This window comes from Oncorhynchus tshawytscha, linkage group LG33, assembly GCF_018296145.1.
Source record: "Oncorhynchus tshawytscha isolate Ot180627B linkage group LG33, Otsh_v2.0, whole genome shotgun sequence".
NCBI classification, from domain to species: domain Eukaryota; kingdom Metazoa; phylum Chordata; class Actinopteri; order Salmoniformes; family Salmonidae; genus Oncorhynchus; species Oncorhynchus tshawytscha.
This window is the reverse complement of record NC_056461.1, coordinates 9,612,526-9,639,095: the sequence shown is the minus strand read 5'-3', so window position 1 is coordinate 9,639,095 and position 26,570 is coordinate 9,612,526. Positions and strand designations below refer to the sequence as shown.

Below are 26,570 nucleotides of genomic sequence, written 5' to 3'. Positions count from 1 at the left end.
GTCTCCTAAAGTTGATTCAGCTGCGGTATCGGGGCATCACCAGTACAGAGCTTGCTCAGGAATGGCAGCAGGCAAGTGTGAGTGCATCTGCACGTACAGTAAGACGAAGACTTTTGGAGGATGGCCTGGTGTCAAGAAGGGCAGCAAAAAAGCCACTTCTCTCCAGGAAAAACATCAGGGACAGACTGATATTCTGCAAAAGGTACAGGGATTGGACTGCTGAGGGCTGGGGTAAAGTCATTTTCTCTGATGAATCCCCTTTCTGATTGTTTGGGGCATCAGGAAAAAAGCTTGTCCGGAGAAGACAAGGTGTGCGCTACCATCAGTCCTGTGTCATGCCAACAGTAAAGCATCCTGAGACCATTCATGTGTGGGATTGCTTCCCCCGTAAAAAGGGAGTGGGCTCACTCACAATTTTGCCTACGAACACAGACATGAATAAAGAATGGTACCAACACATCCAAGAGCAACTTCTCCCAACCATCCAGAAACAGTTTGGTGACGAACAATGCATTTTCCAGCATGATGGAGCACCTTGCCATAAGGCAAAAGTGATAACTAAGTGGCTCAGGGAACAAAACATCAATATTTTGGGTCCATAGCCAGGAAAATCCCCGGACCTTAATCCCATTGAGAACCTGTGGTCAATCCTCAAGAGACAGGTGGACAAACAAAACCCCACAAATTCTGACAAACTCCAAGCATTGATTATGCAAGAATGGGCTGCCATCAGTCAGGATGTGGACCAGAAGTTAATTGACAGCATGCCAGGGCAGATTGCAGAGGTCTTGAAAAAGAAGGGTCAACACTGCAAATATTGACTCTTTGTATCAACTTCATGTAATTGTCAATAAAAGCCTTTGACACTTATGAAATGCTTGTAATTATACTTCAGTAATCCATAGTAACAGCTGACAAAATATCTAAAGACACTGAAGCAGCAAACTTTGTGGATATTAATATTTGTGTCATTCTCAAAACTTTTGGCCACGACTGTACACATACATGTTAAGTCTCTCTCTGTGTGTGTTCAAGTAACTGTTACGTGGAGCTCCAGTGAAGGAGAAGGCGTGTGGCTGGAAGTCTGGAGGGTCCAGGGAGGCAACACCAGGTGTGGGGGCTGAGGTGGTGTCCTACAGGGGCAGTGTGGTCAACATCCCCAGCCTGCTGCAGGCCCTGGAGGCAGCAGACGGGACAAGGCAAGCCCCGGAACTCAGCATCACAGCCCTACAGGACACACTCGGTTATACATGCACACATACCTCTCTCTCTTTTCATTCTCTTTCTCACACACACACACACACACACGCTCACTCACTCACTCACTCACTCACTCACTCACTCACTCACTCACTCACTCACTCACTCACTCACTCACATATGTTAGACTCCTATTATATATGTTGTTAATGTCATAGATTTAGACCGGCTAACCTTATGTTCTCTCTCTACCACCTCCCCCTCTTTACCTTTCTTCACTCTCCCTTGCTTATGACAATTTGTTCTTAACTGACTTGCCTAGTTAAATAAAGGTTAAAAAAAGATGTGTATATATATATATATTATAATGTGCTAATATGGCTCAAATTCGCCAGCCAGGGAGGTCTTAGAAGGAGACTGGAGAAGGTGGCGCTTCTGATCTCCTCCTATAAGAAGCCGAAGGAGGACGCTGGTCACATGATTGCCCTCATCCACAAGATGCAGAAAATGGTGGAAAAGGTGAGACGTTATAATTGTTAAATAAACAGTCCAATGTTATAACAGAGTGTGTTGCCTCACAATCCTCAATACGGGGTTTGTCTAGCACAGACGACAAGCCTGACCCCATCAAAAACAGAGACGGAGGATGAAGAGCACTGATTGGTTGCAGCAGAACAGAGGAGGGAAGATGAACTTGAAAGATTACACTACTACTACACAAACAATACTACAACAGTCACTCTACTGGGATGATAGAGTGACGACACACACAATACTACTACAGTCACTCTACTGGGATGATAGAGTGACTACACACACAATACTACTACAGTCACTCTACTGGGATAATAGAGTGACGACACACACAATACTACTACAGTCACTCTACTGGGATGATAGAGTGACGACACACACAATACTACTACAGTCACTCTACTGGGATGATAGAGTGACTACACACACAATACTACTACAGTCACTCTACTGGGATGATAGAGTGACGACACACACAATACTACTACAGTCACTCTACTGGGATGATAGAGTGACGACACACACAATACTACTACAGTCACTCTACTGGGATGATAGAGTGACGACACACACAATACTACTACAGTCACTCTACTGGGATGATAGAGTGACGACACACACAATACTACTACAGTCACTCTACTGGGATGATAGAGTGACGACACACACAATACTACTACAGTCACTCTACTGGGATGATAGAGTGACGACACACACAATACTACTACAGTCACTCTACTGGGATGATAGAGTGACGACACACACAATACTACTACAGTCACTCTACTGGGATGATAGAGTGACGACACACACAATACTACTACAGTCACTCTACTGGGATGATAGAGTGACGACACACACAATACTACTACAGTCACTCTACTGGGATGATAGAGTGACTACACACACAATACTACTACAGTCACTCTACTGGGATGATAGAGTGACGACACACACATAAGTACATGATGTGTTTCTCTTTCCAGACTGTCACCACACAGGAGACCATTTCAACACTAGAGCAAAACTATAAAATGCATTAACTTCTATTTATTTCTCAACTTACTCCCTAGTTCTGAACTCGTCAGGAGAGATATATGTATTTTTTCATGATGATGTGAATGTTACTGCAAACATTCTTCCTTCAACAATTACTCCCATCCATGGTTGAAATGTGATTTTGGAGGAATAAACACTTTTGAAAACATTTGCACGTCATTGTCAAGCTATTTTGGTATTCCTGTTGTATGTGTGATTTGACAAGGAAAACGATTCTGGCCTCAAATATTGGACTATCTTCTCACACAGCTAACTTTTCACACAGCAGTGCAGCTACGGGGAGCTAGAGCTTCAGCCGTACAGGCTAAGAAAAACTAGACAAGTGTCACGAATATTACCGAAGGAGCCTCCCCTTCTTGTTCGGGTGGCGCTCGGCGGTCGTCGTCGCCGGTCTACTAGCTGCCACCGATCCTTTGTTCTGTGTTCGTTTGGTTTTGTCTAATTGTTTTCACCTGTTCATTGTTTGGTTGTTAGGGTGGGGTAATTTAAGTTCGTTTAGTCCGCTTCTGTTTGTGTGGGCTTGTTCTTCTTTATTTGTGAGAGGTGTTAGTGTTTTGTTGGGTTTTCTCGCTGTCATAGTATTTCACGATAGGGTACTATTTTGTTTTGTAGTTACATCTGTGTTGGGTATACTAATTTGTTTTGTAGTTACATCTGTGTTGGGTATACTATTTTGTTTTATAGTTACGCCTGTGTTGGGTATACTATTTTGTTTTATAGTTATGCCTGTGTTGGGTATACTATTTTGTTCCTGTGATTTTGGACATTAAAGCGTGTTTTTTCCCGAATCCTTTGCTCGCTGCGCCTGACTCCACACCCATTCACTCATTGAGCGGTACACCTAGCCTATTAATATGGCAGAGAGTTGTTATGATTCTGAACGGTCATATCTAGCAACAATAACAAAAAGCTGCTATGTGGGAAATCAAAGATGGCTTTTCAGCTTGTATTGTTATTGATACCATGTCTTGTCTTGAGGTGTTTTTACTGACCTCATGTAAATGCTAATATTTGCAAAGATTCGCTAGCTAGCTAACTAGCAAATGTAGCAATGACATTTGAGAGACAAGTGCTCATTGTGCAAATGTATTTATGTTTTAGTTAAGTACTTGGAGACTAAATGTAATTTAAATGTTATCAACAATCTAAGCCAACCCCGTCTCTTTTGCCCCATAGTTGCGCACATGTCGGTTTTGTTGCTAAACAACCAACCCCTCTATACAGTGGCCCAACTACAAATGACTTGGTACTCTCCGATATCAATATATTTGACTGTAATGTCGGGCCCTACCACTGAGGTATAATAAGAACTGGAGATTTCTTCCAAGATGTCTGACCGTTATCAAGGTAATCTACATCTACATACATCTAACGTTTGCATATGCCAATTTATGGACCGCCTATTTCCAGGTTGCATCCAGTTTATACTGACATGCACACTAACACACAATGTCATCACGTTGGGCTGTGAATGATGACAATAGCAAAAAAAAACTGTCTCAGTGACAATTATTTGATTAATTCAATGGATGTTTTGTGCACAAAGATGACTACTGTGTCTTATTAGGAATTTTCTAATATTACTTCTCTGTGGCCGTCTATGGAAATTGTCTTTCTGGTCTGGGATTCAGTTAAACTGCTCTGACCTTTTTTGTTCTGGGGCTGTGTCTCGTGACGGCTTTAGAACAGGAAACCAGGGCCATTTGGAGGAAGTGAGTGCATGGAGACACATCAAATCAAATCAAATGTTATTAGTCACATGCGTTGAATACTACAGGTGTAGACCTAACAATGAAATGCTTACTTACGCACCCCTAACCAACAATGCAGTTCAAATTAAAAAATAAATACATTCGAATAAGAATAAGAATTCAAGTAAACAGCAGCAGTAAAATAACAATAGCAAGACTATATAAAGGGGGGTACCAGTACAAAGTCAATGTTAGTCGAGGTAATTGAGGTAATTTGTACATGTGGTATAGTTATTAAAGTGACTAAGTATAGATAATAACAGAGAGTAGCAGCAGTGTAGAAGGGGGGCAATGCAAATAGTCTGGGTAGCCATTTGAGTAGCTGTTCAGGAGTCTTATGGCTTGGGGGTAGAAGCTGTTTAGAAGCATCTTGGACCTAGATTTGGCGCTCCGGTACCGCTTTCCGTGCGGTAGCAGAGAGAACAGTCTGACTAGGGTGGCTGGAGTCTTTGGCCATTTTTAGGGCCTTCCTCTGACACCGATTGGTGTAGAGGTCCTGGATGGCAGGAACCTTTGCCCCAGTGATGTACTGGGCCGTACGCACTACCTACCCTCTGTAGTGCCTTGCGGTCGGAGGCTGAGCAGTTGCCATACCAGGCAGTGATGCAACCAGACCACCATGCTCTCGACGGTGCAGCTGTAGAACCTTTTGAGGTTCTGGGGACCCATGCAAAATATTTTCAGACTCCTGAGGGGGAATAGGTTTTGTTGGGCCCTCTTCACGACTGTCTCGGTGTGCTTGGACCATGTTAGTTTGTTGGTGATATGGACACCAAGGAACTTGAAGCTCTCAACCTGCTCCACTGCAGCCCCGTCGATGAGAATGGAGGCGTACTCAAACCTCTTTTTCCTGGAGTCCACAATCCTCTCCTTTGTCTTGATCACGTTGAGGGAGAGGTTGTTGTCCTGGCACCACACGGCCAGGTCTCTGACCTCCTCCCTATAGGCTGTCTTTTCGTTGTCGGTGATCAGGCCTACCACTGTTGTGTCATCTGCAACTTAATGATGGTGTTGGAGTCATGCTTGGCCATGCAGACATGAGTGAACATGGAGTACAAGAGGGGACTGTGCATGCACCACTGAGGGGCCCCTGTGTTGAGGATCAACACAGTTGTTGCCTACCCTTACCACCTGGAGGTGGCCCGTCAGGAAGTCCTGGATCCAGTTGCAGAGGGAGGTGCTTAGTCCCAGGCTCCTTAGCTTATTGATGAGCTTTGAGGGCACTATGGTATTGAATGCTGAGCTGTCGTCAATGAATAGCATTCTCACTTAGGTGTTCCTTTTGTCCTGGTGGGAAATGGCAGTGTGGAGTGCAAGAAGATGAAGTATGGGGCAAAGGGATAAGACATTCTGCTTAGTATAGTGAGTAGGAATGAAGGTCAGTCAATCTGGAAAATGTCAAGAACTTTGAAAGTTTCTTAAAGTGCAGTCACAAAAACCATCAAGCACTGTGATGAAACTGGCTCTCATGAGGACCGCCACAGGAAAGGAAGACCCAGAGTTACCTCTGCTGCAGAGGATAAGTTAATTAGAGTAACATGCCTGAGAAATTGCAGCCCAAATAAATGCTTCACAGAGTTCAAGTAACAGACACATCTCAACATCAACTGTTCAGAGGAGACTGCGTGAATCAGGCCTTCATGGTTGAATTGCTGCAAAGAAACCACTACTAAAGGACACCAATAAGAAGAAGAGACTTGCTTGGGCCAAGAAACACGAGCAATGGACATTAGACCGGTGGTCTGATAAGTCCAAATTTTGACATTTTGGTTCCAACCGCCGTGTCTTTGTGAGACGCAGAGTCGGTGAACGGATGATCTCTGCAAGTGTGGTTCCCACCGTGAAGCATGGAGGAGCAGGTGTGATGGTGCTTTACTAGTGACACTGTCTGTGATTTATTTTGAATTCAAGGCACACTTAACCAGCATGGCTACCACAGCATTCTGCAGTGATACGTCATCCCATCTGGTTTACGCTTAGTGGGACTATCATTTGTTTTTCAACAGGACAATGACTCAACACACCTCCAGGCTGCGTAAAGGCTATTTGAAGGAGAGTGATGGAGTGCTGCATTATAGTGCTGCATCATATGACCTGGTCTGCACAGTCACCCGACCTCAACCCAATTCAGATGATTTGGGATGAGTTGGACCGCAGAGTGAAGGAAAAGCAGCCAACAAGTGCTCAGCATATATGGGAACTCCTTCAAGACTGTTGGAAAAGCATTCCAGGTGAAGCTGGTTGAGATACTGTCAAGAGTGCGCAAAGGTGTCATCAAGGCAAAGGGTGGCTACTTTAAAGAATTTGTTTAACACTTTTTTGGTTCCTACATGTTTCCATATGTGTTATTTCATAGTTTTGATGTCTTCACTATTATTCTACAATGTAGAAAATAGTAAAATAAAGAAAAACCATTGAATGAGTAGGTGTGTCCAAACTTTTGATTGGTACTGTACATACTTTAGTATACTGTACTTGAAATACCAGGATGTCATTGCAACACAAAATAAAATCACTATACTGGTCATATAATATAAATACCATCAAAGGATAAATACTATACAATCAAAAAACTGTGCACGTTTTCTGGAATCTTTTTCAACTGCATTTGATTTGCACAGCAGTGTATCCCAGTGGATACAAACCAATGAAGCTGTTGAGCATCGCTCTATTGTGATTTGATTGCCCATCCTCTTCATTCCAACACCACTGTGGGCAGTTGTGTTGGAGGGGTGATCTAGGATCAGCCCCCCCCCCCGTTCATTCATTCAAATCTTAAATGCAAGATCAGCAATTCTACTCTGAGCCGCTTATAAATACAATGCTACCTTGAGAGAAAACTATTCGAATGCAGAATTTAGCAATGTTTAGGAAAGGAATGTTTTTTTTGTAGCTCTAATGAAGTTATAATTAGAATTCAGTTTGAGTCTGACTGAGCAATAAGAGGGCAGACAGACGGCCTCTTGACTTCATATTCTACCACTAATAAAAGTATTCACTCTGAATAAACTGACAGAAATCAGTGCAGTGTTTACCTGATAGAATGTTACTCTAGACAAAGAAAAGGAAGTACTCGCGGGAAAACCACGTGTTTTGGTAATGTGACTGTCACCATGTCAGAGGCCGTGTGATTCAGTGTGTGCCTGTGTCAAAAACGGTGTTATGCATCTGTCAGCGATTGGGCAGGAAGGCATGTGACAGAACAACCATTTCAGCTCTTGATCACTCCACCAGACAGGTCCTTTGAAGCTCAGTTGGTAGAGCATGGCACTTGTAACACCAGGCTTTTATGTCTGATCACACGAGAACAGTACTGATCACCGGCTTCAGTCCAATTCTATAGTTTTCAATACATTTTTTTTAAAAATCAAAATAAAAGCCAGAAAAACAGACAGAACATACACAATGTCCAGATAGAAACACAGTGTATAGAATAGACATGCCTGTCTGTCATGCAGAGCTAGTAGTGGCATCAGGTCTGTGTGTTGCAGCCCATAGATACAGCTCCACGATGAGGTGTTTTTGGGTGAGAAGAGACACAACCGGAGAGGGTATGCCCCCCCCCCTAGTAAGACTGACTGATCCTGCAGCCTGTTCTCTCACCAGACTACCATTAAACACCATTTGAGGTCCAGATCCTTTAGCGAACTGCAGTGTTTTCCCAAGGTGTGAAGTATGTGATGTAATGAACACAACTCAACTATCTTTGGCTACAATTGCTGTTCAAGCTTTTTACCAGCCAGCTAGCACACAAAGTTCTGAGAACCATATGTTTCTTAGAGTGTGGTGAGAGCGTATTTGACCTACGGTTATTTTGCATACAACCTTCCCAGGATTGCAGGATAGTTGCTTGGCATTGGAACATTCTTAGCACATTTATTAAGGAACTTTACACAAAAAAACATTAACTGAACGTTTCCTAAAAGTTCAAACATGGTTACATTTCATTAAAATGTTGGTAATGTTCTAGGACCGTTCTTCAACTGGCTTATTGAAATGATGAAATGATTGAATATTGTAGATTTATCGGTGGTGACAGTGTTTCCTAGCCTCAGTGCAGTGGGCAGCTGGGAAGAGGAGCACTTATTCTCCATGGACTTTACAGTGTCCCAAAACTGTTTTGGAATTAGTGCTACAAGATACACATGGCCATTTGACCGTGGACCGATTACGCACACAGGCAATGAGGCAGTGATCCTGGTTGAAGACAGCAGAGGTGTATTTAGAGGGCTAGTTGGTCAGGATGATATCTAAGAGGTGGTTGGTTACAGATTTAGGATTGTACCTGGTAGGTTCCTTGATCATTTGTGTGAGATTGAGGGCATCTAACTTAGATTGTAGGACAGGCGGGGTATTAAGCATGTCCCAGTTTAGGTCACCTAACAGCACGAACTCTGAAGATAGCTGGGGGGCAATCAATTCACATATGGTGTCCAAGGCACAGCTGGGGGCTGAAGAGGGTCTATAACAAGTGGCAACGGTGAGAAACTTGTTCCTGGAAAGGTGGATTTGTAAAAGTTGAAGCACGAATTGTTTGGGCACAGACCTGGATAGTATGACAGAACTCTGCAGGCTATCTCTGCAGTAAATTGCAACTGCCCCCCCCGTTGGCAGTTCTATCTTGTCGGAAAATGTTATAGTTAGGGATGGAAATTTCAGGATTTTTTTTGTGGCCTTCCTAAGCCAGGATTCAGACACAGCTAGGACATCCGGGTCGGCAGAGTGTGCTAAAGCAGTGAATAAAACAAACTTGGAGGAGGCTTCTAATGTTAACATGAATGAAACCAAGGCTTTTACGGTTACAAAAGTCAACAAATGAGAGCACCTGGGGAATGGGAGTGGTGCAGGGGGCTGCAGGACCTGGGTGAACCTATACAACACCAGAGGAACAGAGGAGGGGTAGGATAAGGGTAGGGCTAAAGGCTATAAGAACTGGTCGTCTAGTGTGTTCGGAACAGAGAGTAAAAGGAGCAGATTTCTGGGCGTGGAAAAATAGATTCAAGGCGTAATGTACAGACAAGGGTATGGTAGGATGTGAGTACAGTAGAGGTAAACCTAGGCATTGAGTGACGATGAGAGAGGTTTTGTGTCTAGAGGAACCAGTTAAGCCAGGTGGAACTCAACTTGAACAAAAGGGATAGATAAGGCATATCGGGCAAGGCTGGAGGCTCTACAGTGAAATAAGACAATAATCACTAACCAAAACAGCAATAGACAAGGCATATTGACATTAGGGAGAGGCATGTGTAGCCGAGTGATCATAGAGTCCAGTGAGTAGCAATAGATGAGTCAGGAAGCCAATTCAGTAGTGCTACTACGCTGGGCGAGCTGGAGACACGGCAATTCAGACAGCTAGCATGCCGGGGCTATCAGATTGGCATCCGGGGACTTCGCAACGGAAGAGCCTGCTGAAACCACTTCGGACGGTTGGGTCGGCAGACCCGTTGTGATGGATCGGTATGGCTCCGTGTCAACAATAAAAAGGGTCCAAGACAATTGACAAACAAGGTATTGTAGCCCAAGAATTGGCTGATGGACCTCTTCGGCTAGCCGGGAGATGGGCCTAGCTCCAGGCTATCTGGTGCTTGCTTCAGACAGAGATGTTAGCCAGGAGTAGCCACTCGGATAGCAGCTAGCTAGCTGCGATGATCCGGTGTAAAGGTTCAGAGCTTGCGGTACGAATCCAGAGATGCGGTAGAGAAAAAACAGTCCGATATGCTCTGGGTTGAAATCGCGCTGTGCAGACTGGCAGGAATTGACCGCGCTGAGGCTGGCTGATGTCCGAGCTAACAGTGATGACCGCTAGCAACTGACAACTGGCTAGCTTCTGGTGGGGGTTCTGGTTCTAAAGTATAAAAATAGCAGCCCGTACCACATTGGGTGAGGCAGGTTGCAGGAGAGTATGCTCAGTCTGTAGATGGAAATTAAGATTAAAAGTACATGCAAAATATATACGAAGAAAATGAAGAAAACGATATATACACGGGATGGGACAGGACGGGACAAGACAAAAACAGACGTTGGAAAAGGCCATTGTTACCAAATTTAGTTAGCTACAGTTACAGACACTGACATAGTTAGCTAGCCAAACGTGGACAAAAACCGTACATTTAGTTATATTCACTTCAGTAAGCTAGCTTCACAAGCATGATCGCGAGGCTAACATTAGCTAGTTAGCTAAGGTTACCACAGCCAGAGATATTAGCATAGAAAATGGCTAGCTAGCTAGCTAAGGCTCTAGTTAACATTAGTAAGTAAGCCAAAACACCCTTAGTCTGTCGAAATAACATTAGCCGTTTTCCACTTGTCAGTCACCTAGTTGCACTAGAACTAGAATATTAGCAAGCAATGTTACCTGAGCAGGTCTGCTGAGCGCAAACTTGAACATTGTCATAATTCTAATCATTCTTAAATTGAATTGACTTTAACATTGGTTGGCACACAACAACACCTGGGATTTATTTTACGCACAACCCCTTAGATGACAGAAAACTGCATTTCCTGGTTCGCCGCTAGGTCAGCCACAGATTTATTGGCAAGAATACATTTCTGCACTTTGCTGAAAGTTGCCCGGAATAAAGTCATTCATTGTGAGATTATCTGACAACACCAGCTGAAAAGTAGCAGTGCTCAGTGACACTTGACATTAAGGCCTAGATTCAATCAAATCAAGCGTAGACACGCAATGGACGACATCCGTATAGCTGGTGTTTTGGCGATGTCGGAGGTGTAACTGCATTAAAGGTGTAACTGCATTAGAGCTGTCAAATTGTTAAAGAAAATGAGGATTTCTATCAACCTTATCGAGGTGTAGATTAAATACTGTATCACATTCCAGTGTTCTAACTTGCAAAAACTGCTGCATGGGATTTGTCTTAACGCAGCTCCGTGCAGCCAATGGCAGTTTCCGCTTCAGGTATAATGCCGGGAGACACTTGTAGATTTGACATCTCTAACCCAATGCCACCTCCGACACAGCAGAAACAACCGGGTGTCCGCTATGTGGATCTGATCAAATCTAGTCCTAAGTGTGCAAAAATGCTCTTGGTATTTGAACGTTAAAGGACAAGCAATCCATAAACTCCGACATAATAAGCCAGTAGGGCCCAATCATCAGAATACAAAAACACAACCATTAAGCATTTCCCAATCAAAATGTACCACTATAACTTCACATTAAAAAAAAAACATTTCATGTTTAGCACACAAAGTAACCAGTGACCCAAAGTTTAAAGTGGAACTGACAGCGTTTTAACTTGTTATAGCCATATGACAACTACCAGTGAAAATAGAGGGCGCCAAATTCAAACCACAGAAATCTCATAATTACAATACCTAAAGCATACATGTGTTTTATATAATTTTAAAGTTAATCTTGTTGTTAATATAGGCAAACAGGCTTTTCAGCGAAAGCACTACAAACGATTACCGAACCACAATAAGCACAGCCATTTTCCAGCTAAATATAGCATTCACAAAAAGCAGAAAGAGATAAAATTCATCACTAACCTTGAATTATCTTCATCAGATGACACTCATAGGACTTCATGTTACACAATACATGCATGTTTTGTTTGATAAAGTTCATATTTATATAAAAAAATCTGAGTTTACATTGGCGTATTAGATTCACTAGTTCCAAAAACATCAAGTGATTTTGCATAGCCACATCGTTTCAACAGAAATACTCATCATAAATGTAGATGATAATACAAGTTATAGACATGGAATTATAGATATACCTCTCCTTAATGCAACCGCTGTGTCAGATTTCAAAAAAGGTTTACGAAAAAAGCAACCCATGCAATAATCTGAGATGGAGCTCAGAACAGTAGCCAAATTAGCCGCCATGTTGGAGTCAACAGAAACCAGAAAATACATGATAAATGTTTCCTTACCCTTGATGAACTTCATCAGAATGCAGTCCTAGGAATCCCAGGTCCACAATAAATGCTTGATTTGTTCGAAAATATCCGTTATTTATGTCCAATTAGCTACTTTGGTTAGCACGTTTGGTAAACAATTTCAAAGTCACAAAGCGCGTCCACTATAACGTGACGAAATGTCAAAAAGTTCCATAACAGTCAGTAGAAACATGTCAAACGATGTACTGAATCAATCTTTAGAATGTCGTTTACATATATCTTGAATAACATTCCAACCGGAGAATTATAATTATAATTAGAATGACAGATGACCGGTGGAACGTAGGTCCTCTCCCTGTGAACGCGCATGGTGAAAGCATGGTCAACTCGTGGCAGTGGTGACTATTTCCTGTCTCATTCGACCCCCCTTCACATTAGAGTCATCAGACAAAGTTCTATTGACTGTTGACATCTAGTGGAAGGCGTAGGAAGTGAAAACTCATCCATATCTCGCTGTAATTTCAATGACAGCTTAGTTGAAATTTTGCCACCTCCAGAAAAATACAAACAGGAAGTGGAATTTCTCAGGTTTTTTCCTGCAATATGAGTTCTGTTATACTCACAGACATAATTCAAACAGTTTTAGAAACTTCAGAGTGTTTTCTATCCAATACTAATAATACTATGCATATATTCGCAACTGAGACTGAGGAGCTGGCCGTTTACAATGGGCACCTTTTCATCCAAGCTACTCAACACTGCCCCTGCAGCTATAAAAAGTTAACTACTTTACAGATATGAAACAAACAGACAATCATAATATCAGTCAAAAATATTAAATTCCCTGTTTATGCTACAAAACCAACTTTATAAGAGAATTTACAAATATGTTATATTTGACTCAACTTTCCATGACGTACACTAAGGCATTGTTAGCAGAATACATGGATGCAGTTCAATGCATGATTAATACAATTCACCAATACATTTATTGATAGTCCAAAAAATATTGCTATCAGTTTGTAAATCACAGCTGGCCTGGTACATTGTTTTCTGTCTCCATTCAGGATGCACTGTTTCAGTTTCAATGACTCAATATTCTGGACAAAACAAAAATGTAACTAAGGCTGGGAATGTCAATACAATCAAACTAGCAAGAGCAATTATCACAAGTCAGTCATAACATGGCTAATAGGCTAGCATATCTATTTATGTAGCAAGATGAAAACACAGAGCCTAACATTAGCTAGCTGCTAGGAGGATGTCATGCCATTGGAGGAGTGGGTGAGTGACTGACTTTTTCCCCTCATATTGTTTTTTTGGTGGCTACACACAGCTAGAGATACAGATGTAATTTGGTTAGCTAGCAAGAACTTGAACAACTGTTATCCAGTTAGCATATCTCTTTCGTTCACAAATTTACTCTGGCTATCTATTCCGATTTCAGAGCACTCGCATCTGAGTGTGCCAGAGCGCAGAACTGATGAATTTATGAGCGCTCAACACCCGCTGAATATGACTGGTATCAGTAAACGTTGGCAAAGAAAAAGTAATAGTCATGAACGCCCTAGATAACATGTAAACAGCCTAGGTAACCAGCTCTGCTAGGGTAAGTAAAATGGTCAGCGTGAGGTGTTCTCTCATTTGTGTCTGGAAGTAGCTAGCTAACAAGCTAGCCAACTTTAGCCATTTAGCTTGGGTGCTTGGTTGGGACAAGCATGCATTGGTAGGCAAGCTGCAGAAGGACAAGGAGGCTACAATTCCACATTGTTTATCAGTGCAATTTTGACAGCCAACTAGCTGAAAAAGTTTATTGAATGTTCCTTCTTTAGATTTGAACTAATCTTGCTCTGGCTACCATTAGTTGTTGATATTGTTGTTGATGATGTGCATAACTGAGGGAAAGAGAGCCTACATTTTCATGGTTGTTTGATCAATAGGACTGTAAAGTTCGCAAATGTAAGAGTGTTTGCATATTGAGGGTGTTTGCATATTTGCAGAAATCCATTCAGGTGTATTTTGTTGGTTTTGGTGAATGTGTTGTAATGATCTAATGTCACGCTGTTGCAACTGCCTGTAAACACACAGTCCAGTTCAAAGTGAATGATGTCAGGCTTGTGTGGCATATGGCTTGTTTGTATAAAGGCCTACTGTGGTTCTTATTGGCTTTGTGCAGACTCCGGTCCTGGACAAGACAGATGTTTTTATTCAGGTTTATTTACTGCAGTGTCTAATAATTATACAAACGCTAGGCCACTTTCCCACTCTATATTGCTATAGAATTTTTACAAATTTTTACAAATTAATCTCTCCAGAGTGGAGCAAAGAAAAATCCTGTTAAAAAAAAATGTTTTACTTAAAGTACAGCTATCATTCATGTAACCAAATTATAGAGTTCAAAAACCATATTAATAGATTGCTTTTTATAAATAATGTTTTGTTACATTTAACTGCCAAAAATACTGTTATCGAGCTAATTTCTTTAGTAGGTGGCGTCAGAGGTCAGCATGTTGGAGAATTTGGAGAAGATGCATTTCCCACTGGTAATTACCAGTTGGAGGGCCATTCAACTGGATTTTTACCAGTTGTATGTGGTAAACTCCCACTTCCCACTTCCCACTTGGCAACGAACGCAGCATTAGGTACAGTCATTACTGCACTTTGAAATGTAGGAAGGGGCAATGTGCTAGTGGGGCTTATTATCATATTTGGGGTCATGGTCTAAAATATGTTGTATTTTTGCCAACCTTCAGTGTGAATGGTGTATCATTTTAAGTGGTTTTATTGTTATGTTGATTAAAGTTAAGGCCTTTTTTGTCTCCACATTGTCAGTTCTGCAATATTTATACGATCTTGTGACAATTGAGATCTGCATTGTTAAGAGGTTACTTTACAATTTCTACTAGCCTAATGACAGCTGGTTCACTGGAAGTTACTGTTTAATTGTCAATAATTTACTGTCAACTAGTTACAAGTGAGTTATAGTAACTTACTGTAGCTAATTCATCATACTCACTGACCTGATGGTGTGGTAGGAAAGTGAGTAGTACAATTATATGGAGACTAGCTTATACATGTATTTTGTGTTATAGAATAGTGTGTGTGGGGGGGGGCACACTTAATGTTTTTAACTGTATAACTGCCTTAAATGTTCCTTGGCAGCAGCTAATGGGGATCCATAATATATAAGTTAAATACAAATTAAATATCTTATGTATCTTTTGTATTACATGCAGCTTTTTTTGTCACAGGGTTTCATTAAAACAGCTCATACTTTTACATAATACTTTGTACACTTCAAAATAGCATAATGTGTTAAGAACAGCATTGAACATTTACAAAAAGGTATGCGTTTTTTATTAAAAACAACAAAGCAACCTAAGATAGAAGTACTTTAAAAAAAATCCAATCAGTAAAATCCATGTAAAATGTGCACATAATGATTTAAACAAGAGTATACATTTTTGAGGCATGAAAACATGTTAAAAAGTCACTTTGTTCAAAAAACTGTCTTCTGTCCTTTGTGTAGGAACAGGGTGAGTCCTTATCAAACTTGCCTCCTCCTGCTCTTCTGAATCAACTCCGTCCCATTCCTTCGGGGCACAGATCCCTCCTCTAGGCGCCGTAGCACTGTCAGGCCGTGGCCACCAGTACCTTAAATGTTGCGGGAGACCCTTTGTCTGGTGTTGAGGCATCCTTTCGTCCATACCATCCCATGGCTATCAAAGCCATTGCCTACGGCTAGTCAACACGCTATTCCTGATATAACATGCCATTTTTTCTTGTGTTTTCTTGTTGAATTTTCTTTAAAAATGGCTAGATTATATTTTTGTAGATCATTTTATGTACATAAAAATGGCATAAAAGCATAAAAAACAGCATTTGAATATTACATTGAAATTAGTTAAAAAGTACATGTTAAAAACAATAGAAACAACCATGAATAAAAGTACTTTTTCTTGTAAAACATAAAATCTATAAAAGGCATTTGAAATGTGTACAAATAATTTAACCAGGGTAAAACATTTAAGAAATGAAAACATGTTAAAAGCAACTTTATTATAAAGCGGTCTTCAGTCCTTTGTACAGGAACGGGGTGAGTACTTATCAAACTCGCATCCTCCTGCTAGCGCACAACTTAATAGTTTATGAACAGACCAGATTAACTGGGATGACATTCCCTTTTATGGGAGACCGAAAAGCGCTAGCTGAAAGCCACGCCTATAATAAACTGTGCCTTACCAAACTCGCTTCCTCCTGCTCTTCTTTCTTTTGGAAAAGTTGTTTCATTTCCTTTAAAACAGCTCAAAATTTTTTTATACACACGCCGTTTTATACACGTAAAAACAGCATAAAACAGCATTTGAGTATTACATTTAAATTTGTTTTAAAAAGTGCATGTTGTTAGAAACAACAATGAAAAATAGTACTTTAAAAGTACTTTTTCTTATAAAACATCAAATTCTATGTTAGCCGTTTTAAATGGGTACAAATGCATTTAACAAGCTAAAACATTTTTGAGACAAGAACGACACGTTGAAGAAAATCACTTTGTTATCTACGGCAGTCTTCGGTCCTTTGTACAAGAACGGGGTGAGTACTTGTCAAACTCGCTTCCTCCTGCTAGCGCACAATTGAATAGTTTATGAACAGACCAGATTAACTGGGATGACATTCCCTTTTATGGAAGGCCGAAAAGCGCTAGCTGAAAGCCACACCTATAATAAATTGTGCCTGCAATCTTCTGGCTACCACTGTTAGAGTATGCTGCCAATCAGCAAGCGATGTGCATGTTGTCAACAGAAGTTATTGAAGGCACAGTTGGTTACTGGCAAGATTGCTCGTGGCAGCAAGTTTGTTACAGGCAACATTTTGTAAGTAAGTTATTGTAGTTTCCTGTTAAGAAATGATAAATTCGCAACAGGCTGCCGTTAAGTTACAGGAAAATACACAATAACCTCTTTTCACTGCAGTTCATCACTGACAATCTTTTACCAAGTTTGCAAACCTTCCAAAATAGGTTCTCTACCTTCATCAGCATAAACATCAAACTGTCATTACACTTTTTGGTGTTTTGTGTAATGGTCTCTTTCCATTCTCCATTGTTTGGAGGCTGGAAATATGTGGCAAGTGGATGAATGCGCTTGGGTAGCCTAGTGAAGGAGCCATTGCGCTTGGGTAGCCTAGTGAAGGAGCCATTGCGCTTGGGTAGCCTAGTGAAGGAGCCATTGCGCTTGGGTAGCCTAAGTGAAGGAGCCATTGCGCTTGGGTAGCCTAGTGAAGGAGCCATTGCGCTTGGGTAGCCTAGTGAAGGAGCCATTGCGCTTGGGTAGCCTAGTGAAGGAGCCATTGCGCTTGGGTAGCCTAGTGAAGGAGCCATTGAAAGTCAGATTTTTAAAAAAACATCATGACTGGATGTGATTACGCCGCAATAAAATGTAATACATTTTACAACTGAAATTACATACATCTTTATGACTATGTCCATAGAGATCGTATTGAATTAATATGTAATTCTATGATTAGGCCCGCACGATGTTTTGGAGCATGCGCAATGTCCTGTACCCGGAAAAAATGTATCTACTTTCACCCTTGCTCAACATCAAGTGTCCTTTAGCACTGCTAGTTTTAAGCTAATGATACTTTCGTGGTGATAATTGGATAATTATGTTCTTGATTCTGTGCAGCTTGTGTGATGTGCAGAAATGCATTCTGGGCCAATAAGTCTGTGGCCATATTTCTTTCACACTCACAAATCTGATGGTGTAGCTGCACTGTAAGCAGGACATTACCGGTTGCCTGTGACCAAGAGGATATGAGTTTGTCACAATACAAGATTTGTCAAAGTACAAGATTCTTGACTTATTTCTATACTAGATTCTAATATATCTACTGCTGTACATATCACTCTTAGTATATATTGTGTTAATTGCATTTGGATAATTGTTACAGTGCTATTTGATTGGATATGCTGTGCCATTTCTTGATTTATTTCAAATTTAAAATGATTGTGTACTGTTTAACATTTTACTGCAGTGTTAAGGGGCTACAATGCCCACTACAACATTCTACTAAACTGTGTAGACTGTGACCATTTATTGATATTGATTAATGTACTGCATTATTGAGGGAGCTACCACATAAGTATTTCACTGCACCTTTTATACCTGCTGTACACTGTGTATGTGACGAATAAAAAGTAATTCAAATTCTGGTTTGACATGCGCCGTATGCCATGCATGTCTGTTTTCTGCTTTCCCACCACGCACCCCAGCCTCCACCTGTTTGGCCTCTGCTTTTGTTTCAGTCAGGGGGATTGGTATAACACATCTTGTTCACTGCCTGTAATTATTATTATCTTACATGATATATGCTCTGGCAGTGAGTTACCCTGGAGTAGCAGAGCTTAATGCTAAGACTAATGTACTGCAATCATCTAATAAATAAATGGTTAACGAATACGCGGTGTTTTCTGTCTAAACTAAAGGCTTCCCGTTTACTATTTCTTTGAAGGGCTGGAGGTTTCAAAAACTAATCTAAAACTGTAATGTGTATGTCAGTAAGTCAGCCTTGAGTGTACAGATTTGCTTGCTGCCTTCCACGGGGCTCTTCCGGTCCAGAGCGTTTCACCACAATTTACACATGGCATTATTATTTTCTGTCTGTTGTTTGTCTGTCTGCCTCATAATTCACAACTGCAAACCAAAGATGACTGATCGTCATGTTGTGCTCCATCTTCCTTTTCCCACCTGGGGCCTCATTTATAAAAATGTGTTTAGTTTTCAAATGTTAGTGTATGATCAGTTCTTAAAATGTGAGGAAACGCTATTCATACAATATTGATATACATGAATAATGTGTATATCACATTTTCTTAGATTTTGCACGAAACGTCATGACATAAATGAAATGCGTCTCTGTTAACGTAAATAAACTACAGCCCCCACCAGCCTCAGCGTGAAGGAAGGCGTGGCTTGTACAATATAAACACTGCGGTTCCGCTGCTAATCGCTTACACTCGACTTCAAGACAAGCCTTATTCATGTACCTGTTTTTGGACTTTAAGATCATCTTCTGAGGAGTGGCAAGGTCCTTCAACACTTGCGGTGTTGTTGTGAGTCGGTTGACAGTCCGTCGACTTCTTGCCTTGTTTAGCTCTGCAACGAACCAGGCAGCGCTCCGAACAAAAGCCAGTGAACTTGACATTGCAGATAGCGTACATGCGTTGTTTTTATCTATACATTTCAGTAGGCCTGTAGTTTTATCGGTGAACAGTTAAACTGTGTCCATAACAATGAATAAATCTAAGTTAGCAATCGGACTTTTTGTCGCGGGTACTCTGACTGCAGTGTTTGGGTTAGTTATTTTATTCGTTGGACCAATCATCATTGACGACCAAATAGTAAAGGTAAGTTATTGAGATAAAAGCTATGGAATGTAGTTTTTTCCTTTAGTTTTATACTTCTGCTGTAGGCCTACATCTAATGGAAAAGGCTTCGTTTTCTCATGGTCAATCACGACTAACGTATATTACGAAGAATGATCTTGACTTATTACTCGTATTTCTCGTGTTCTTTTTCTACTTATTTGATTTTATATTGATATTGATTACTGCATTGTTGGGAAAGCGCAAACAAGCTAGGCATTTTACTGTAGGGATTAACTATGCTTAATACCTACCACATGGCTACAGTCTGAGATGAATGCCATACATTTGTTTGGAATCTAGTTCTCTACAAGCCAGTACGTACTCCACTGGTTGCGGTCGATACTTCTGTGGGTGTGATTTAAAAAAATAAAATAATAATCGTTCGTTCGTGTTTTGCTAAATATAAGGATTTTGAAATTATTTATTCTTAAGTGTATTTGAGCAAATATTTTTTACTTTTGAGATTTAAGTAAATATAAAATCAATTTTTACTGAAATAACTCACTTACCTGTATGACAATTGGCTACTTTTTTTGTATGACAATTGGCCACTTTTTACACCACTGTGTAGACTAAACACATGCAAGACTTTGGTTGGTGTCGATGACTGTAGACCTATCTGTAGACCTATAGTAGGGTTTCCCAACTGGCAGTGATTTTATTTGACACCCCCAAATTCTCTGAAAGATATAATACTTTGATTTCATTTCTGGACATTACATGACCAAAAGTATGTGGACACCTGCTCTCAAATAACATTCCAATATCATGGGTATTAATATGAAGTTGGTCCCCCCTTTGCTGCTATAACAGCCTCTGCTCTTCTGGGAAGGCTTTGCACTAGATGTTGGAACATTGCTGTGAAAACTTCCATTAAGCCACGAGCATTAGTGAGGTCGCACTGATGTTGGCCGATTAGGCCTGGCTCGCAGTCTGCGTTCCAATTTATTCCAAAGGATAATTGATGGTGTTGAGGGCAGGGCTCTGTACAGGCCAGTCAAGGTCTTCCACACCGATCTCAACAAACAATTTCTTTATGGACTTCGCCTTGTGCACAGAATCATAAGAATGTAATTGTGTGTGGTAGCGTTAAGATTTCCTTTACTGGAACTAAGTGGCCTAGCCTGACCCATGAAAAACGTCCCCAGACCATTCCTCCTTCACTAAACTTTACAGTTGGCAGTGGCATCGTTCTCCTGGCATCCTCAAAACCCAGACTCGTCCGTCGGACTGCCAGATGGTGAAGCATGATTCATCACTTCAAGGAACGTGTTTCCACTTCTCAGGAGTCCAATGGCGGTGTCTTTACACAACTGCAGTTGACGCTTGACATTGCTCATGGTAATCTTAAGATTGTGTGCGGCTGCTCGGCCATGGAAACCAATTTCATGAACCTCCCAGCTAACAGTTCTTGTGTTGACGCTGCTTCCAGAGGCAGTTTGTAACTCTGTAGTGAGTGTTGCAGCCGTGGACATATGATTTTTGCACACTACAGCACTCGGCGGTCCCGTTCTGTGAGCTTGTGTGGCCTTACCACTTCCTGGCTGAGCTGTTGCTTCTAGACGTTTCCACTTCACAACAACAGCACTTATGAGCATCCTATGGCGGTACCACGTTGAAAGTCATTGAGCTCTTCAGTAAGGCTGTTCCACTGCCAATGTTTGTCTGTGGAGATTGCATGTGTGCTCGATTTTATACACCGGTCGTTCACAAGTGTGATTGATATAGCCAAATTCTCATGTGTGTTAGATATTTTGTCCAAAAAGTCTACCCACAAAAGAATGAAATCAGCGAATGGGTGGCTTACACTAGATAGTACAGCCACAAAGTAAAAAAAAAAAAGGTTTAGTGTAGTAATCTATACTATTTATTATACCACCCTGCATCCCACTGCTGGCTTGCTTCTGAAGCTAAGCAGGGCTGGTCCTGGTCAGTCCCTGGATGCGAGACCAGATGCTGCTGGAAGTGGTGTTGGAGGGCCAGTAGGAGGCACTCTTTCCCCTGGTCTAAAAAAAAAAGATCCCAATGCCCCAGGACACAGCCGTGTGTAGGGTGCCGTCTTTCGGGTGGGACTTTAAACGGGTGTCCTGACTCTCTGAGGTCATTTAAGATCCCATGGCACTTATTGTAAGAGTAGGGGTGTTAACCCCGGTGTCCTGGCTAAATTCCCAAGCTGTCCCTCATACCATCACGGTCACCTAATCATCCCAAGCTTACAATTGGCTCATTCATCTCCCCTCCCCTGTAACTATTCCCCAGGTCATTACTGTAAATTAGAACGTGTTCTCAGTCAACTTACCTGGTAAAATAACAGCAATACATTATTTTTTATTTGCTCTGTTCTTTATATATTGGTTTTGCCCCACAACTTCCTTTTAAATGTTAAGCTAGTTCCTCCTTGATCATTTACCGTTGTATGCCGTGTAATGCATAATCTTCAGCTTTTAAGTTCCTGGTTGTTAAAACCTAGAATATAGAAATTGTGACCTTCTTAAATGATTGCTATGAACGTGCATATTTTAACCAGCGCTACTGTCAGATGACATGGAAAAATAGAGGTCTTTGGCCACACAGACCAGTGGTGGGTTTGCTCTGGAAATATTGATGCATAAGCGGAAAATAACCCTCATGTCTACTGTAAAATATGGTGGAGGATCTGATACGGGGCTATTTTACTTTCACTGGTGACGTGACTTTCATTAATGTGATATCTGCTATTCATTGAATAATTATCTACTCCACTTAAATTGGGTAATAATTAAATGATCATGTAACAATTAACTCATTAGGAATCTGGGGCACCGTGGGAAGAGTTTGTTTAATGAGTTACCGTTTCCCAAATTAACTCCATAACAGTCAATAGTGAATCATTTCCTCATATCAGCCTCGCACAATTAGCACAAACCCGAGTCTCACTGATCATTCTGTACCACTCATTGATTTGATTATTTATTTGCTAACAAGCTAAATGGTAACACACACACTCGGTATTGATTAAACTTAATATGACGACAACAGTCCCTAGTGGATCAACACATTGACACGTGTTACACAAGATGGAGATTTAAAGAGAAGCAACACTTGGATACACTAAGCGTAGTTCACAAAATGTATCTCTAATACCTTGCCCTGAACTGCAGCTCTTATGATTAAGAGGTATAATGTATGTATTTACGTGTTGAAGGTCTTTGTTGGGCCGAGGCCTTCGCGGGCTGAGTTCCGCTTAGTGAGGCCTTGTTCTCAGGTGTAAACTGTGTAGACAACCGATGATTTGAAGAGAATAACCGGATGGTCTAGCTTAAATTGACCTTAGATAAAAGTACATTGATTGTTAAGAGGTTCCTTTTGTCTTCAACCTCGTTTTGGGGTCGTGACTAATTGTAGACCCCTGCTGCAGCGCGTGGTCATCCTAGTCTGTTAATTCTTAACTCAATTGCATTATACCCTCGGGTAGAAAGGGCCGTTTCCGTCTTGCTGACACGCTCTCTGGGTTCCCTGGGGCGTAGCTAGTTACGAGGCAAGGCACCACAATTTACGATCTCGATTAGATAACTAAAATCATTCTTATAGTCACAAAGGTTCTCTTTCATCTGGATATTTCCTACACAATGTAAAGTATGTAAACATGATGATACACATGAACTTAAGTTAGTGTTTGTCATAACGTCTTCATATAACTTTTAATGGCATCACAAAATAGACATTAATTTTCCACATTCCACCTCTTATTACCAGCATTTGGAGGATGATAGAGATCTTTCTGTCCTCATGTCCATTGTTTAATGTTATAGTTTTGGGCTGTAAACCCCTTCATAAGGCACAGACTTTCCAATCTCTCCAACTAGAGCAGAAAGGAATCGTCTGCTGCCTTACAATTTCTGATGGGCTTGAGGTGTGAACCACACACACACACACACACACATCAATCCCCCTCCCTCTGCGGGAGAGTTCTGTAGAGCTGATGCACTGTAACCTGATCCTTTGGATCCTCCCAGGAGTCATGACACTGGTCTTGGCGCCCTTGTTAAGGTCAACGGCATCATTACCTTTACCCAGTACCAGGACATTTTAGCCAAAAACCCAGTAGCCTCTGCCAGGAGGCTGAAACTTGATTGCAATTGGATCTTCTAGCATAAATAAATGGTTATCTGACCTCACAGATCAACATTTTGCTATGGCCATCAGTCTCTGAACTCTGTTGAACCCCATTAGAAACCTGTGGTTTGAATTGAAGAGCGCAGTCCATAAGCACAGACAAAGGAAATCAAGGATCTGGGAAATATTATATCCGTTTGGGCTTCTTGCGGCCAATTTCGATTCTACAAGTGATTTGTATTTATGTACCGGCCTCCTGACAATCCTCAAGAAAATAAATAGCTGTCGTCAACGAGCTACCACAGCCACAAGGTTATAAACCCCACCTATTTCTACAATTAATTTTCTTAAATCTGGTTACAAACCTAACCCTAACCACACTGCCACAGACACCTGTCCACAACCTCAAACAGTCACACTCCAAACTCTACTATGGCCAAGACCAAAGAGCTGTCAAAGGACATCAAACAAAATTGTAGACCTGCACCAGGCTGGGAAGACTGAATCTGCAATAGGTAAGCAGCTTGGTTTGAAGAAATCAACTGTGGGAGCAATTAATAGGAAATGGAAGACATACAAGACCACTGATAATCTCCCTCGATCTGGGGCTCCACGCAATATCTCACCCCGTGGGGTCAAAATGATCACAAGAACGGTGAGCAAAAATCCCAGAACCACACGGGGGGACCTAGTGAATGACCTGCAGAGAGCTGTGACCAAAGTAACAAAGCCTACCATCAGTAACACACTACCCTGCCAGGGACTCAAATCCTGCAGTGCCAGACGTGTCCCCCTGCTTAAGCCAGTACATGTCCAGGCCCGTCTGAAGTTTGCTAGAGAGCATTTGGATGATCCAGAAGAAGATTGGGAGAATGTCATATGGTCAGATGAAACCAAAATATAACTTTTTGGTAAAAACTCAACCTGTTGTGTTTGGAGGACAAAGAATGCTGAGTTGCATCCAAGGAACACCATACCTACTGTGAAGCATGGGGGTGGAAACATTATGCTTTGGGGCTGTTTTTCTGCAAAGGGACCAGGACGACTGATCCGTGTAAAGGAAAGAATGAATGGGGCCATGTATCGTGAGATTTTGAGTGAACCTCCCATCAGCAAGGGCATTGAAGATGAAACGTGGCTGGGTCTTTCAGCATGACAATGATCCCTAACACACCGCCCGGGCAACGAAGGAGTGGCTTCGTAAGAAGCATTTCAAGGTCCTGGAGTGGCCTAGCCAGTCTCCAGATCTCAACCCCATAGAAAATCTTTGGAGGGAGTTGAAAGTCCTTGTTGCCCAGCAACAGCCCCAAAACATCACTGCTCTCGAGGACATCTGCATGGAGGAATGGGCCAAAATACCAGCAACTGTGTGAGAACCTTGTGAAGACTTACAGAAAACGTTTGACCTCTGTCATTACCAACAAAGGGTATATAACGAAGTATTGAGAAACTTTTGTTATTGACCAAATACTTATTTTTCCACCATAATTTGCAAATAAATTCATTAAAAATCCTACAATGTGATTTTCTGTTTTTTCTTATTTTGTCTGTCATAGTTGAAGTGTACCTATGATAAATTACAGGCCTCATCTTAAGTGGGAGAACTTGCACAATTGATGCCTCAGTAAATACTTTTTTGCCCCACTGTATAATATGCCTTTCATCATTTTTCTCTCAGAACTTAGTAATAGACCCTGAGAATGAGTTGTCCTACACCATGTGGAAGGACATCCCTGTCCCGTTCTTCATGTCTGTCTACTTCTTCAACATCCTCAACCCCACTGAATTCCTGGCGGGAGAGATACCCATGGTGGAGCAGAGAGGACCCTACGTATACAGGTAGGCTTTCACACCTGACCGGCTACGTAAAGCGTAATAAAGAGCAGTGATACTAGCAGGAAGTAGTGTGCGGATTTCTTTTTATTTCATCTTATTCAGCTGTTACCATGCACCTGCAACAAAGAGCTCAGATTTGCGAGTGCCTTTTTGTTTACCTGTTTTCAATTCGTGTGACCCAAAGTTTGGGGAATGCTGCACTAACATGTTACCTAGCCTTAACCCTTAGCTAGCATGTAACAATTTAACACTCAAACTTAACCTTAACCCCTAGCCTAGCTAACATTAGCCATAAATTGGATTAACAACATGTAATGGACACAATTTACTTAAGAAAATCTTGTGGTAATTTGTCTTTTACGAGATTCTATGATGGTGTGTTGACTGAACTGCTGTACGTTTGGAGAAGGATACAATTGCATCTGCAGGAACCTCTCGCTTTTATTTCTATTGGTCAATTTAAAAAAAAAAAAGCTAGAACCCCAGTACACATTTGGGAGGTGGGGAGCCCTACAGTAGGTGGCGGTAATGCACCATAACGTTGGTAAACCCCACAGAAGAGGCGGGAACTGGTTTCTCACAGGTCTGTTAATGATGGCGAGGCAGGTGTTCGGCAAGTGGGAGCGAAGGACACTGCTAGGTAGGACTCTGGTACACAGCAGGTGTAACGAGTAGCTAGCTAACAATCGCTAGGACACTGTTAGATGGTGTACTTCGCCCCCACCTGTCAGGTGCTGTTTTCCCACAGTTCTGTTAACGATGGCGAGGGTAGACGTGAGCGAAAGACACTGTACTCGCTAG

General features: G+C 41.5%; 1 protein-coding gene across 4 annotated transcripts in view; it reads left to right on the top strand.

Moving 5' to 3' along the window:
- Window positions 1-19,395: 19,395 nt before the first annotated feature.
- Window positions 19,396-26,570, top strand: part of LOC112230870 (scavenger receptor class B member 1) — a 29,292-nt gene continuing 22,117 nt past the window's right edge. For 2 of the 4 annotated variants that reach the window (XM_024397206.2, XM_024397204.2), the window contains exons 1-2: window positions 19,397-19,817; window positions 25,612-25,772. In XM_024397206.2, coding sequence (XP_024252974.1) covers window positions 19,704-19,817; window positions 25,612-25,772 — 275 coding nt within the window. In that variant the 5' untranslated portion in view covers window positions 19,397-19,703. Of the gene's footprint in view, window positions 19,818-25,611; window positions 25,773-26,570 lie in introns of all 4 variants that reach the window. The other 2 variants (XR_002950384.2, XM_024397205.2) reach the window with 2 other exon arrangements.